The sequence below is a fragment of the Botryllus schlosseri genome, chromosome 9 (assembly GCF_051294905.1).
Source record: "Botryllus schlosseri isolate E-star chromosome 9, Bs_hap1, whole genome shotgun sequence".
NCBI lineage: Eukaryota > Metazoa > Chordata > Ascidiacea > Stolidobranchia > Styelidae > Botryllus > Botryllus schlosseri.
This window is the reverse complement of record NC_137244.1, coordinates 13,569,863-13,584,688: the sequence shown is the minus strand read 5'-3', so window position 1 is coordinate 13,584,688 and position 14,826 is coordinate 13,569,863. Positions and strand designations below refer to the sequence as shown.

The window sequence follows — 14,826 nt, the reverse complement described above, 5'->3', positions numbered from 1 at the left end:
AAAGTATTACTATGCTATCTCGCCAGTATGGCTACCCTAAGTGCTAGGGTGCTGCGAATCATTTTCCCTTTCATAGGGTGCCGCGAGGTCAAAAACGTTGAGAACCAACGATCCAGGATCTACTATACCTCTAGCGGTAGATGAAGAAGAGAAACGGCATGGTCATCTGAAAGCTATGAACCTAATATAATACAAAATATATACATAAAAGTAATTGTCACATGAATCGATCGTATGAGTTGAACGTTCCGCTCTATCACCAATGAAGGACAGAATATACGACATTTACATAAAATATCTACTATATCCATCATGAATTGTGTTTCACGACTTGCAGAGAAAATTTGACCATGACTGCCGACGCGCACGTTAACCCGTAGGCTACACTGTTCTACGTGTATAATAATCGCTATTTGTGGTACTTTTGCATCGTTAGTAATGTCACAAAGTAAAGTCTTCTGAACACTCACTGAAACGTCCGAATGATGGGCTGTATTCAAAATGTTTGCGAATGGTACCATTGATTCAGATATTTTATTTGTATGGAGATAAATGAGAAGATAAAACGGGGCGCCGCTCGGATTAGAGTGTATTGGGTGTAACCTATATTGCGTGATGCAGGGTAATACAATTTTAAGGTGAAGAATAAACCAATAATTCGTAACAGGCCTCCGTAATTTCAGTGATAAGTTTGAATACTGCCTGATATTTCGATATTGTCACAAGCCACAGTCGCGTAAATTCTGGTCGAAGTTGCGTTGCATAACATTCTATAAAGTTTAAATTCATTGTATTGTCATCATTTTGATTGCTCTTTTCATTATTTTGAGTTATGACGATAAGGGGGGCGCGAATTTATTTATTATCATAAATGGGGGCGTGTCTAAAAATGTTTGAGAACCACTGGCATAGTAGATAAATCTCTTTGATAGACCTCGTCATTCTGATAACACCGTGGTAAAGTGGTTCCAGTCAAAGTAACGTAGCTCAGTTCGTTTTCATAATATTGGTTTGCCTGATTAATTGAATTGGGATTGAAAATAAGTGACTTCTGATGTGTCAAATTAGGGCAGAGATCTGGGAGAGACAAGACGCCTGTAACTTCGCTACACAAGTATAGGCTGGAAGATTAAGCACAGGATGAACTCTTATTGTAGATGTTGCTTGGAACATAGTCTGATAAAAGAAATCCAACTGCAGAAGCAGGACAAACCTCATTAGGGCCTGACATTCCATTTTTGTAGTAAACAGGTAAAAATACTTCAGCGGCAATCACGTTTCCCATAGCTAGTCCCAGCATGGTCCTATGAAAGCACATAAAGTTGAGATATGCACCGTAAATGTAGTTTACAGTATATTCGTTGAAACCTTATAATAAATGATACTTCCGAGAATATGGCAAGATTCGTTTCATGCTCGGTCAATCTGAACTCGCATTTTTTACACGTACCCTTGGATATTTGGAGTACATGACAGTTGAATTCTGGTAATCGCCACAGTAATTTTATTCATAGCCATGAATGACACAATGCCAATTGCAAAGACAATAAAGACGCAAACCATACAATCACAAGCAGGAAATTAAACGAATCTGTGATATTCGCTATCATAAATAAGCAGCGTAATTACATCCAGCATTAACGTAATGTAAATCGCATAATTGAGAACTCCCAGAGATATAGCTATATAGTTATCAGTTGGATAAGATGCAGCGAATGGTCCCGTCAAAAATGATATTTTTTTTACTTATATATCTGTAATCTGTATACAAGACATCAATCTGTCTATGAGTGGTTGCTATCACGTAACCACGTCCTACACTAGAATATCCCAAAATGCGAAATTGTAAGTTTAATTGGATTTGAAGTTGAATACTGCACCACATGATCCATGAGATGTTATATAGGCCTATTTGTGAAGTGGGAGGTAATTTTGCTGGCGTGACACTCTATAGAAAGGACGATGAGTAGGCTACAACCACGATTGCGCAACCAAAACCTTACTGGGGAAATTCAAATTTTGGAGAGTTGATAATTAAATTTGGAAATCGGTTCGTTTATTAAATTCGAGATGTTCACTGAAATTTCAAAAATGAGAATTAAAGTAAATAGCCGCCCTATCTTAACGATGTTGAATCGTGGAATATGATTTAACTTACCAGGCGTAAGCAGATCCTGCATACATAATTTGCGCCGGACCGCCAATCACGGTAGTCCCGGTTAGAATTGTTAGTGAGCACGAAATTCCTGATGACCACCAACTGATTTTCCTGCAAGCGACATTTTGAAGACGACTTTACACGCCATAACTGTTGCGAGTAACAGCCTTGCCAAAACGCACAAACATTGTAAACGGATATATTTACATTATTTCATATTGATTTCTGCGTCAACGCAACATTGCGTTAGACTTCGTGTTAACGTCCTGTTCGCATTCGTACTTGACATGTGAAACTTGACCCTTTGTAACCAGCCGGCCTACTGACCAAAATTATACTGCATCCACAATAAAAACGATAAAATGTCATCCATGTGGCTTAAATCGACGGCCAATATATTGCCGTAAACCTGAAGTAGCCACCTAGCGGTCTGAGATACTCTTACGGCTCAGACGCCAGAGGGAATAGCGTTATGCGAGAAAATGTTCTCGATTTCTTGAAAATAAAATACAATTTTGTTCTTCTATATCTCCTGACGTCATACCTAGGCCCTCTCGTGGGATATGACCACCTGATTGCCTTCCGCATGAATCTCTACGTTCCAACGAGACATTACACGCTACTATAGCGCTTCATAGCCCGGCGCTACGATCTTGGAAAGGTAGAGATGATAAGCACAATCACGCGGCCGCCGCCGATGAGTAATCGATTACGTAATCTCGTATTCTCGCTGAAGGCAACGCGCGTCCAGCTCTACATAACATAGTAACTGCCTTGGTAATTTTTCCTGTCCATGCTATTGAAGTGTTATTAACAGAGGTGGTCAGTAACGAAGTACTTCTACTTTTTCGAAGTACTCAAGTAGTTTTCCTCTACTTCTGGTACTTACTGAAGTAGATCTGATTTTCGCTACTTCTACTTCTACTTCGTAATATTTTGTGATCTACTTACTTACTTTTCACTATTTTCAGTTTGTCAAGTAGAAGTAGTTTAATCCTCCAATCAGGAAGATAGCCTGAGGAATTTCGGGGATGTTTAATTTTCATAAAAGTTGAGTAAAGCCCAGAATTTTCGTCGCGCATAGCGCTCAGTGGATACGCAATACCAGTATGATTTCACGAAAGTATCGGCGAATATAATTTAGGTAGCGGGTTGGCGTGGTTCCGGTCACAACGCATTGTTGCCCTTCGCCCATATGAGATATTTTATTACAGTATATATGGGTCATCATAACGTTGGAAACTGATGTTTCGCAATCTATTATTCTCTTATCATATCCTAATCTAGCAGTCTATGGCGTGTCCTAATCTGGACAAGGGGACTCTGACTTTTTTTTAGTTTTAGGGCTGTTTTAGCATACCACTTTTGAAACTTTCTGGACTAAAGACATGGAATACATTTTCCGCTTGTAGAAGTAGTATTTATAATTCATTTTCAATTCCCAGTATCATATACTTCGAGTTCTAATTAATATATGTTCTTTTGTTTGGATAACATACATGTTGAAGTATAAAATCAAGTGTCGTAATGCCTTCAATTTCCAGAAAAAAGCTACAAATTAAGGTATTTTTGCGATCCACCATATTTTTTGCATTGACGTATACTAATCTCGCAAACTGTTTACACCGTATCCTACACAACTTTTCCGTATTGCTCTTTGACTAAACTACGGGTCGTATAATATGGGGGAGTGCACCGTACTATGATATTTTCTAAAACGTGCTGTTCGAGTAAATGGAGGATTAGTATCGCATTTCCATATCAATACTATCATTGTCATCCCATGATGCAGATGAATGCTTATGCTGTCGAAAATTGGATACCTTCTGGAATGCATCAATATGAATCAAGTTCGGCACCTTTCGCATAGCTCAAGTTGCAGCTTTTGACAATCCATGCAAATGAATTACGATCGTTTTCACAACTACTTACTTACTTGAGTAGATTTAAAGTCAGTAAATTTTACTTCTACTTCAAGTAGTTTTGGGTAGCTTATGGAAAAAGTACTTCTACTCGTACTTGAGTAGATTTTTTCGTCGCTACTTCTACTTCTACTTGAGTAGTCGTCTTGATTACTTTGACCACCTCTGGTTATCAACCGCAGTTGCTATGTTATATGTAACTTGCAACTGCAAGAGATCCGTAAGTATACACTTCGACACTGCCCAGTGCCCATATACGCTCGAGAAGTCATTTCACGTGATACATTATCAGAGATGGTCAGTAACGAAGTACTTCTACTTTTTTGAAGTACTCAAGTAGTTATCCTCTACTTCTGGTACTTACTCATGTAGATCCTATTTTGGCTACTTCTACTTCTACTTCGTAATATTTTGTGATCTAGTTACTTACTTTTCGTTATTTTCAGTTTGTCAAGTAGAAGTAGTTCAATCTTCCAATCAGTAAGATAGCCTGAGGAATTTCGGGGCTGTTTTCACGGAGTATCAATATTTAATTTTCATAAAAGTTTAGTAAAGCCCAGAATTTTCATTGCGCTTCGCGCGTTGTGGATACGGAGTGGCCAGTATGATTTCACGGAAGTGTCGGTAAATATAATTTAGGTAGAGGGTTGGCGGGGTTTCGTTCACACCACATTGTCGCCCTTCGCCCATATCAAATAATTCATCACAGTATATATGGCTCATCATAACGTTTGAAACTGATGTTTCGTAATCTCGCATTACTTACCGTATCATATCGTAATCTAGCATGTCCATGGCGTGTCCTAATCTGGAAAAGCGGACTCTGACTTTTTTTTAGTTTTAGAGCTGTTTTAGCATACCACCTTTGAAACTTTCTGGACAAAAAATATGAAATACATGTTTGACTTCTAGAAGTAGTAATTATATTTCACTTTCAATTCCCAGTATCATATACTTTGTGTTATAATTAATATCAGTTCTTTTGTCTGGATAACATACATGTTGAAGAATAAAAGCAAGTGTAGTAATGCCTTTAATTTCTGGAAATAGAGCTACACAATATGGCATTTTTATGGTCCACTATAATTTTTATTAACGTTTACTAATCGCGCAAAGTGTTTACACCGTATCCTATACTACTTCTCCGTATTGCTCTTCGACTAAACTACGGGACTTATAATATGGGGAATAGCGCCATACCATGCTATTTTCTAAAACGTGCTGTTCGAGAAAACAGAGGTTTAGCATCGCATTTTCATATCAATACTATCATTTTCAACCCATGATGTGGACGAATGCTTATGCTATTGAAAATTGGATACCTGCTGGTATGCATCAGTATGAATCAAGCTCGTCACCTATCGCATAGCTCAATTTGCACCTTTTTACAATCCATTTGAGCGAATTAGGATCGTTTTCACAACTACTTACTTAATTGAGTACTTTTAAAGTCAGTCAATTCTACTTCTACTTCAAGTAGTTTTAGGCTGCTTAAATAAGAAGTACTTCTACTCGTACTTGAGTAGATTTTTTTCGTCGCTACTTCTACTTCTACTTGAGTAGATTTCTTGACTACTTTGACCACCTCTGCACATTATTGCTTTATTTCACATTAATTTGAACTGTATTCTACACGGCTAATGTCCCATGTATGATCAACAGTAGTCATAGAAGCCAACAGTAACTTCGTGTGCCATCTAAAACAGATATATAACTGCCTCTATATGATGTTTTTATTACAGGCTCGGGTACCAAAATAGCCTAACTCGCTCGTTTATTTGTGCAGTGTTAGGGCTGGTTTCGGCTTTCTCATACAAAACTAAGCTCCATGATAGGGATATTGATGAATATGCCAGAATAATGGCTAACCATATGTACAATTTGCTATTGCCTGAAGCATTTGTACATCTGTTTAAAACCGCAACGAGTCAGGTGATCTTACGCAGCCATGATTTTCACGTAATAAGGTATGCTTCTTTCACGTCAATTTGAAACATCTTCTACGTGCAAATCTTCGATATAAGGACTTTCATAGAATAGTATGACCAACAACAAGTCATAGAAGATAACTGTAATTGGTTATATGACGTCTAGAATGGAAGATACAATGGTTTATATTTCGGGCGGTCATTCACGCGAACATCGTTAGAAATTCAATTTTGCGGGAAACGTTCTTGCGTGTTCAATCTGCATTTCAATCAGGATATACATTGCAACAATAGGTTATACATGGTCTGATTTATGCGTATTTATAAGAGCTATCCATACAAACCGATTGCAATAGTATATGACCAATACAGGTCTAGCTATCTTCGATTAAATACCGACTCCTCTGGCTTAAACAGTCGCAGAGGGTTAATCAGAGGTTAGCTTTATGATGAGTTCACGATCGGACATTTCGCTACATACACTATCACCAAGCGTAATGATTAATGACAATATTTATCTGATTACAGACACGGCACAGACAACATTAAAAAATTTGGATGATAGGGAAATGATGAGTCTCCGAAGCGGAAATAACGACCTGCTCGTCGCTTGCAACTGGGTCACTTAATTATAAACCAACGCATTTGCATATACGTAGTGCGTACCTGTTAGCGAGATGGTAATTTTGAGGTTCTTTTTTCTTCCTGTCCCTGTAAGCGAAAAATATCCCAACTGCCGCTGATAATCCAAGCATTGCCCCCAACACAGCGTAGTCAGCTACACTTAATGTCATTGTCTTGACATATTTCGTCATATTGTAGATATTTTATGCTATATGTTACCTGCAAAATTAGTTGAAAATTTCATCATGATGTGATCGATGAAACTTGGTTGTCGCCTTTTCAGTCCTTCACATCAGCCAAAACAGGGTTGTCTCTGTTGGAGCAATTATATAATACCATATACAACACATACATCCCTCCACTTTCTCGTGTTTCTGCAAACATTTGCGCGTCGAACGCCGTTGGTCGTTGGAGTATTTGGTTGTATTAAGGCAGGGGTGGGCAAACTACGGCCCGCGGGCCGCATGCGGCCCGCCACACCGTTTTGTGCGGCCCGCGAAAGGCTCAAGAATCGTATTTAACATATTGAAAGATGCGCTACAAAAATATAATTTCTGTAGGGACTCGATTAAACTTTTTCTCATTATATTTCACCATGATAATTATAAGTTATGTTCTTACTAGTATATTTTTATTTCATTGCTGATGCGATAGCCCGACCTCAAGGCTCACGCATTTTAAAAGGTTTCAATTGCTAAACATTACAGAAAGTCAAAATGGGAATGACTTTAGGTTCACAAGTGTAATTTTACATTAGCCAATCCAGCAAGTTTTTTACTTTTAGTGCTGTACCTGGAAAAACCGATTCGCGCGTGTGGTAGGTAGATTCGCTCCCTGTATGTGCAGAAGCATTTATATTTATAAAATCTATCTATAGCATATTTGAAGCTAACATGTTTATGACGCTGTCGGTATTGTGTGTACTGGAGTTGAACCAAAAGTAGAATCACCAAATCTATGAAGAGATCACTGCTCACAGATTCAAATCTCCATCCTGTTCTAAGAATCGGGACAACCAACTTTCATCCCTGGTTTTGAAACTTGGTTGCATTGAGGCTGACCAGCAGTTATGAAATCTCGCCAATGTTTCTGACGCGTGCACCATATCCTCAAATCAATGGTTGGTTGGTTGGTTTGTTTTGAATAGAAAGATATCTAATTTCGACATCCTCACTATATAATCAAATACCAATATTGCGTTTTGGTTTATACTCCCAATTTTATATAGAGCAGCAGGCGAATGGATTTAGATGTTGAATACTCGGTCCACGGTGGTACTTCTTTACCAGCTGGTTATTGATGAGGACGATCCACTTATATATTATCTCTTTATTTCTTCGGTCACTAAATGACAGTGGTTCGCAAACTGGAGGGCGTGAACGCATCGAAAAGGAGGCGCGAAGCCGCAGTAAGCTAATAAACTTTTCGCATCCTGCGCGATTTGCCTCCAGTTCATGGTTATTGCTCTGTCTATTGTCCATATTTCATATTTGATAATAACTCTCTCTTCTACAGCCATAACCTTCAATGCCATCAAGCTATCCGCTGGGATTGCTAGCATTCTGATTTATCTCTTGGATATTTTGTGTTATCATAATAAAGGGGTGGAAAAATTTTCACTATCATAAAGGGGGGCTTGTCTAATTTAGTTCAACACCAACTGCTATATGGATAATTTCAATATTGCCTTGTGGCTGATAATCACAATTTAATATAGTGCGGCCCGCGAAGGGATATGGATGTTGAATGCGGCCCGCGAGCCCAAAAGTTTGCCCACCCCTGTATTAAGGCAAGCATCGCCTCTCTGGACGCTGGGCGATGCGAAGCCCTAGTGGTACAATCAATCAATCAATCAATCAGGTTTATTAATATTTTCATCGTTTAATAACATCACAAGACTCCGATACAATGAAAAGATAGGAAGGTGTCGAAACAACTTGGAGTAGCCTTTAAGATCAGACACCCACCTTAGCCTATAGGCGAAGTAAATAAGAGGCATGCATACTGAATGAAAAGTAATGCAGAGAAGAATATAAAACGCAAGCGACAAAATGAGGATGGCATGTGGCGGAGGGCGAGGTCGATGTTAGGTCGTGGTCCGGTAATCATGAAGACTGGCTATAGTATTGATTTAGAAGAAATTGCTTGTATTTCGACTTGAATGCGGACATGCTCGACGACTGTCGGATAGCCGGCGAGATGCTGTTCCACAATTGGGGTCCGGCATACATGATAGAGCAATGCGTTTTCTTGTATTCAGTCCTATTCATATGTTAGTTGTTCTTCGTTGACGCGCGTGTGCTGTACTTGTGCGCTTTTGCCTCCGAGGTGAAGTAGTCGTTGAAATTTTAGGGACATTGACCGCAAGGGAACTGATCCATAAACTTGGCAATTTCTAACTTCCTCATATCTTCTAAGTTTAGAACACCAAATCTTTTGAGAAGCGATTCATCAGTTGCACATCCAGGCCCCCGTGGGGCTTTGGCAATGATACGGATGATCCGATGTTGAAGTTTTTGCAGTGGGTCAATTGTATTCTTACAGGCAGCACCCCAACAAAGAATTCCGTTTTGTAACTTTGATGGGAATAGAGTGTTGAAGAGTATCAAGAGCACGCTGACTGGCAGAGTGTAGCTAAGGCGGCGAAATATACCACATATCTTCGATAGTTGTGGTTTGAGTGATTGTATGTGACTCTTCCAGGACATGTCCGAATCCATTACCAACCATTACTGTCCAATCACTTTTAGTACCCAGGACGAGTATGGCCACCAGCCCTTCATAGTCCGACCGGGATCTCAGACCGAATCGACGGACCAGTATCTCGAGGCGCAAGTATGGTGGCGGAGGGATCAGTGGCCGCAGACGCCCCCTCTAAAGCCTGCTTGTGCCAGCCGTTTGAACCTAGACGAAACTAAGACGAAAAAGGTAGAAAACGAAGAAGCATCTGAATGGGTGCTTTGTGTCCCATGACATGACTTTTCCCACTGTGCTATCGCTCCCGAATAACGGATAATATCAGTGTCTAGAAAACACTAGCATTCTTCAACTTTGTACGGGTTTATGTGTAATTAAGAGGATGTATACTCGCTGTAAATATGACTCACTTGTCGAATTCAACCCGTCTGGCATTTCAGCGAATTCCATTTCTGTATCGAGAGATCAATAAAGGGGTTATGTATTAGAGATAACCTAATAATGTCGGATGTAATAAACATTATGGACTAGACATTCTCGGTACGTCGAGCCCGTGTTGTTTGATTGCTGTGACTAGTGATAACCGTTTTAACTAGAAAGGGTGCATCTGGATACCTGTAAGCAGAGGTGGTGAAATAGCTACCGCTTCCTACGTGAAATTAGCTCCGAGTCTCATATACGACTTTTGCTGTATGTGTATTTTATAGTCATAATATGAGCGATTTTTCTTACCGGAAAAACGGAAGATCTTGGCCTGAAAATCAGAAGTTTGACATTTGTTTACCTTGAAACACTTATTTTTGACAAAGTTTTGACTCATTTTCACATGTCGAAAAATCGCTTTAGTCATAATCCACTCAATAATAGGTGGGCTTTAGTAGTAGGCCTATGTATAGCATTGATATATTCATTCGCTGCTCCCTTGACCAAGCACAATTCCCTAACTTCCTATGCATGCAGCGTGTTTCGTTCTTGCAGTTGTGTGATGGAGGGCAAAGCTTACCGCAGAGATTCACTAATGATTTACTAACGCAATGCTGAATATTCCGGGCAAACTTTCGAGCAAATATATTTTGAGATTGGCAAGATGCTTTTCATGCTGCCAGCGCCATGCGGAGAGTGGTCTGAAATTGAAATGTCACGAATGTCAACCAAATACGTTATAATGACGTGAAAATTGTATTACGTGAAAATGGTTCAGAGCGCAGAACCAACCAATGTTTGTTTGCGAACGCGAACCTCAAAATTCCAGAGGTTCGCACACAGAACGCGAACGTGAACCTCACGTTCACACCATCCCTATATATAGCAGTGGTTCTCAAACTTTTTTAGACACGCCCCCCTTTATGATAGTGAAAATTTTCGCCTCCTCCTTATCGTCATGTCACAAAAAGCAACCCGAATGCTGACTGTCCCAACGGATAGTTTGATGGCATGGAAGGTTATGACCAGGCCGTGTTATTTTTGGCATTTTGGAACCAAATTCCGAAACTGCCAAAAATAAAGATTTCAAAATGCCAAAATTAAGGCTTTTTGAGACTACAGATTTTTACGAAAGATTTTGATTAAAATCCGAACAAGAAATGCCAGGAATTTGTATGAAGCGACAAAAGAAATGTGTGAAGCAGAACTCTTAAATTAGGGTCCGTGAATCTTTCGGGGGTCCGCAGATTACTATCCATGGGGTCCGTGAAAAGTGAATGAAAAGGCCGAAATGCCCAGTGATTAAATCTGGATTTACGACAAATCTGTGGATTGATCAATCCATGCAGCGATTGGGAAATAGATTATATCCAGCAGTTAGGAAGTAGATGATATTAAGCGATTAGGAAGTAGATGAGCACGCCAAAGTGGTAATTAGCGTATTTCGAAATCCCTAATTTTAAAATTTAGCACGATTTCTGAATGTTTTCCTGTTGTTAATGCCCAATTGCTCATGCATTTTGTTACATCATGTAGCCGCCACGCGCGATGCAGGCTGCATGTACCTCAATGTGCATTATAACAAATTCCATTACCCTTAACGTTGCAATTAAAAACTGTCTGCATGTTCATTACTCAATACCTCGTAGATTGTGTCACATCAATGAACAGACATGATGCAAAAGGCCTCCAGTACCATAGATACATATGAATATTCAGTCTTTTCTTAGTATTCCATTGCCGGGTGGATAATTTTACATATCATAAACATTGATTATTTAAGCCACTCATGCTGCGATCCAAACGTGTCAGAAACCCTTTTGAATTGCTATCATGAGTATTGTGACCTGGTTGAATGCCGGTATTTTGCACGCATAGTGAATCGACTATTGAGAATGGATCTTGCAGAAACACTCGGTTTTGCATCGGGTATATAAATTTGGTCTTCAACATCGTTTTTTATTCGGATTTAAATCTTGCTGTTTGATGGCACAGTGTGGATACTGCATGTTTTGTGATTTCTGTTTCATCACAAAGACCAAACTGACGCGTTTTACATGGTTAATTTGAGTCTAAAATAATCTAATTTTGGTATTTTTGGCATATGCCGAAATAACACGGCCTTAAGACTGTTGATGAGAGAATTCTCAAATATATAATTCGGACTATACACAGAGTAAAAATATTTCCAGTTGACCGCTGGTCCGCGCCCCCTTCAGATGCTTTCACGAACCCCCTCCTCCTCCGCAATGGAGGCGGGCCCCCCAGTTTGGGAACCACTGCTAAAAATCGTACAGATATTCATTCTGAGCTCCCTTTGGTCGATCCATGTCTCTATATGAGGCGTTGGGAACCCTTTGCGTCTAAAGAGCCATATTGATTCAATATTTCCAATTGTGATTCCCAAAAAGCCTTACGAGTAATACGACGATGCCAACACCCGTACTAATCAAGCCGATTGCCAAACATTTTAGCACAGTGGTTGTCAACCGGGGGTCCGCGAGTGAAGCATTTTCAGGGGGTCCGCGAAGCTTCTAAATTTACAAAATGATTGATAACCTTATTTTTATTTTATTTTTAAAATAGAGAATTACTATGCAGTTTCGCTTCATTACTGCTGCAACTTCATGGCTCACATCAACAAAATGACAGTCTGATATGAAATATCCTACTGTGCAAATTCATTTTAATTGCCTAATTGCAATAGCCCACTGACTGATACAAGCATATTGCTGTTTATAGATGTTTTGCTGGTGTTTATGGGATAAAAGTACGAATAGAAAAGCCAATCAGCGCGACTTCAAATGTTTGCCAAACTTCATTTTTCCTGTGATATACATAACCACGATTCCAGAACAACTTCGAGATTAGCTTCTAGATAGAAATGACTAGGACGGACGTTCTATGTGCATAAAAAATCTGTGTCTCAATTTTGGCGGCATATGTGTGGCGATCATACCCATAGGCGCCGACGTAGGCGTTGCCTGTTGTTAAACCATTTGCCACCACCTTTCTTTCTGGAAATATATTTTCTGCACTCGTTGTTATCAAATCGAAGGCGCGGATTTTCAAGACACGGCCATGTATTTCAAGAAAGGCAGCTGCAGAGTTCGTTATCGTGTACCCAATTTCCAGAAAAAGAGTGTGGAGGTATAATCAAGAATATTCATTTTTGTGCTGTTTGTCACTGGGCTACAGTTAATATTTTCAAAACACAGATGACGGTTGCACGATAATTGAGCTAAATTTCAACTAAAACTTGGGGGGTCCGCGGCGATACTTGACGGTGCGAATGGGATCCGCGAAAACCAAAAAGTGGAGAGCCACTGTTTTAGCTTGCCATTTAATAACTCACCTTAGCTATTAAGAGGTGGGGAACCCTTTGGAAGCTACGTATTCTTATTCGCATTTTCGTGAAAGCTATATGATAGTCTTCGAAACTCCAGGCAATATACGTACATTTTAGAGCAAAGCCAACAATTGTAAACAACAGTCAAAGTGTGAATCAGCTGATTATTCTTCAGTAGCACGCTGTTCAAAATCATGCGAAGTTCCACGGGGCTCGTAAAGCACACGAGAGCGTTTCTATACCTCAATTGCTTGACAGTCACGGAAAGTTCAATCGGTTCCGGAATAAAAACTTCAGCGATGGAGTATGATGTTAACTGATATTAGTTGGTTTACTTTACTACTCTATTCTTAAATTCTTCGGCGATAACGTATCGTTTAGCTACAAGCCTACATGTCAATAATGGTAATTGTGAATGTCACTTCCAAGAAAGTTCATTTCCTACCGATGATCAGAAAGACAGTGCGAATTTCAAAACTGCGTTGTCTCTTCCGTCAATCAACACATCGTGTGTGGCTTGATGCCGCCGCAACAGCGACTTTGTTTTGCAAGTATACACACATCTTATCGAGCTCGACGGACTAGATTTGTGCGATGTCGATCCCCAAATAACGTATTTGCCCTATTATAGAAAACAACGATCTTATTGGACTGGTAAATGAGCAATTCAGCGTACAATATCGGGCACAAGATTTAGGAATTGGAAAAGAGGTGATTTCGAGCCCCTAAAACCCCCACGGATACGCTGCTATCTTGACCTCACATACACTTGTCGCTGCAATCATAAAAAATAATGACCCAGACGTTATGAATGTTAACAAAAAGGTTGCAGCGAAATCTATTAATAAGATGCGGGTTTAGTGGCAGGCACGATGTATCAGCACGTCTGAGCCTGCGACACGTTGGAAAATATACGTCAAATTGAATTTCTTCTTTCTTTTGCTGAACAATCATCATATTTTCGCAATAACAGTTCGATTAGCGTGAGGCTCGAGGATAGTAGTGAATAAAAACATTGCGGAATCATATATGCAAGTTACTGTAACGCAAATGTTCACCCTTCCAAGGGGGTTATTAAAGTATGGGCCTATAATTCTGGGTCGCTACGGTACCAGAGCAATCTGTTAATATGCATGTTATATTTGTTGAAATTTTTGTAAAATTGCTGTGGATAGTTTTTGCATATCCGAGATGACTGTGTTGGGTTCTTATCTCGCTCATGGGTATTTAAACTTTTTTGACCCAAATCTGAGTATTATTTCATCTCGCGAATCTCGCGCAAACATCGATATGAATGCAATATAATGTCAGTATGCTATACGTATTTACGTGCATCTATGAAATAGAGAAGGCACAGACAACGGTTGCACGCAATGCGGTTCTGTGGCACATGTGTGACGCACGCGATATGTATGATTTTCCTATGTGGATCATATTTGTACTACGGGGGTCATATTGCAAGGACAAAACTCGGTGCCGACTATTTCCAGGACCGGACATATCAATACTGACAATTTTGGCCAACCATCCAAGGTTTTATCGCATTCATCTGATGTTGTTGTCACCGCATTTTAACCAGTCCCATGTAGGCCAAGACTCCATGTATTTATATGTCCCAGTGCGGGCGGAAAGGATGGTCTCGAAATGCCGTCGAACAACCTCAGACTAAAACACCTCAACGGTCGTCTGTGGCGTTAAGCTATACTAGGAAAACAATATTCTTTC

General features: G+C 39.7%; 2 protein-coding genes across 3 annotated transcripts in view; one reads left to right on the top strand and one right to left on the bottom strand.

The window, feature by feature from the left end:
* The window catches only part of LOC145447197 (sodium-coupled monocarboxylate transporter 1-like), a 32,591-nt gene extending 22,986 nt beyond the window's left edge, over positions 1-9,605 (bottom strand). Inside the window, exons 1-3 of the mRNA XM_080325605.1 lie at positions 6,675-9,605; positions 2,159-2,269; positions 1,214-1,304 (exon numbers count right to left, since the gene is read on the bottom strand). Of these exons, the coding sequence (XP_080181731.1) occupies positions 1,214-1,304; positions 2,159-2,269; positions 6,675-6,823 (351 nt within the window). The 5' untranslated portion in view covers positions 6,824-9,605. The remainder of the gene's footprint in view (positions 1-1,213; positions 1,305-2,158; positions 2,270-6,674) is intronic.
* LOC145447201 (arylsulfatase I-like) overlaps positions 7,041-14,826 on the top strand; it is a 265,569-nt gene continuing 257,783 nt past the window's right edge. The window contains exon 1 of one of the 2 annotated variants that reach the window (XM_080325610.1): positions 7,041-7,063. The gene's annotated coding sequence lies outside the window, so the exon portion shown is untranslated. The remainder of the gene's footprint in view (positions 7,064-14,826) is intronic. The other variant, XM_080325611.1, reaches the window with a different exon arrangement.